General features: G+C 37.3%; 1 protein-coding gene across 1 annotated transcript in view; it reads left to right on the forward strand.

Annotated features, from left to right (window-relative positions):
* LOC105821746 (filaggrin-2-like) overlaps positions 1 to 1,315 on the forward strand; it is a 123,146-nt gene that overhangs the window by 54,162 nt on the left and 67,669 nt on the right. Inside the window, 1 exon segment of the mRNA XM_012658508.1 lies at positions 778 to 911. Within this exon segment, the coding sequence (XP_012513962.1) occupies positions 778 to 911 (134 nt within the window).

Below are 1,315 nucleotides of genomic sequence, written 5' to 3' on the forward strand. Positions count from 1 at the left end.
TGATAGTTTTGGTAGGGATCACAACATGAGTTCAGTTTTGAACAGTATGGATTGTTATAAATAACTAAGGGACATCCATATGGAGATGCAGTGTGTCTATCAAGAGAGAGCCCAGGGATAGGAGTCTCCTATATATTTAATGGCAATAAATGAGAAAACCTATAGTTTAAGAAGGAAGAATATATGGAACATGTCTCTGATGCCCCAATGAAACAAACTTGAAAACAAACTAAAATTAGACTAATGATTCTTGCCCAATAAACTCGTGCTCCTAGTGATCACTACTTCTAACTCAAGAGCTCACATTCTTGCTCTCTTTTGAAAAATGCAAATTAAATTTTCCTATTTTCTCTCCACTCATTATAATCTCTAGAAGATCAAATTCATCTCATGGCCAGTTCTCTCGGTATCCAGGGATGGAATCCACAGATAAAAAGGGGCATGAGGTAGGTGCTTGTTATTTTTCTACCATAAATCACTTTCTTATAAATGTATATTCTACCCTTCTAGAGACAAGGATCAGGAAGTGTATTTATCAATAGATATTTATCAACCTACCAAGCCAAAGTGGGTGTTACAAAATAAGTAGGTGTGGGCCCTGCACACAAAGAGCCAAAAGGGACCCTTCCACAAAATCTATAATACACAGGGCTTGTGTAAACCTAAGTTTGGAACTTGCTAAAACGAGTACAGATGAGTACGTGAGTAAGTTGGGAAGTAAACACATATTGCTGGAGAAATAGAGGTGGAGATATGGGTGGATCTGGGTTTGGTTAGGAATGAATCAGACCATCCCACAGAGGGTGGCTCCTCCCTGGTCTGGCTTGCGCTATAAAAAGGCCATTATCCCAGACTTCTGTACCCAGCAAGCTCCTTCGGGCTACGTCCTGTTTGCTCTTCTGGTGAATAAGGTAAGAGAAAATACATCTAACTTTGCCTGCCTACTTAGTGTTAAGCAAGGTGAAAATCTGGATACACGTGTACTGTAAGGCAAAAAGTTCTGGATGTTTAGGGTTTTTTCATTTATTTTTAGTGCTACAGTTCTGAAAATTTATTTCTATATACAAAGAAAATGAGGACATAAATTTGCTTTCCATGAAGCTACTCAATACTCTCTTTGTATTGTTAGATTGTCCATTTGCTCATTCATTCAACAAATACATATGAACTACCTTCTATTTGCCAAGCACTGCTCTTGGCTCTGATTATGCATCAGTGAACTACATAAACTTCCTACTCCTAGGAGCTTATATTTAGTAGGAGGAGACATTGAATAAACAATAATAAATGAATAAGATAATTTTAAATAGTGATA

This window comes from Propithecus coquereli, unplaced genomic scaffold (assembly GCF_000956105.1).
Source record: "Propithecus coquereli isolate 6110/MARCELLA unplaced genomic scaffold, Pcoq_1.0 Scaffold59, whole genome shotgun sequence".
Taxonomy (NCBI): domain Eukaryota; kingdom Metazoa; phylum Chordata; class Mammalia; order Primates; family Indriidae; genus Propithecus; species Propithecus coquereli.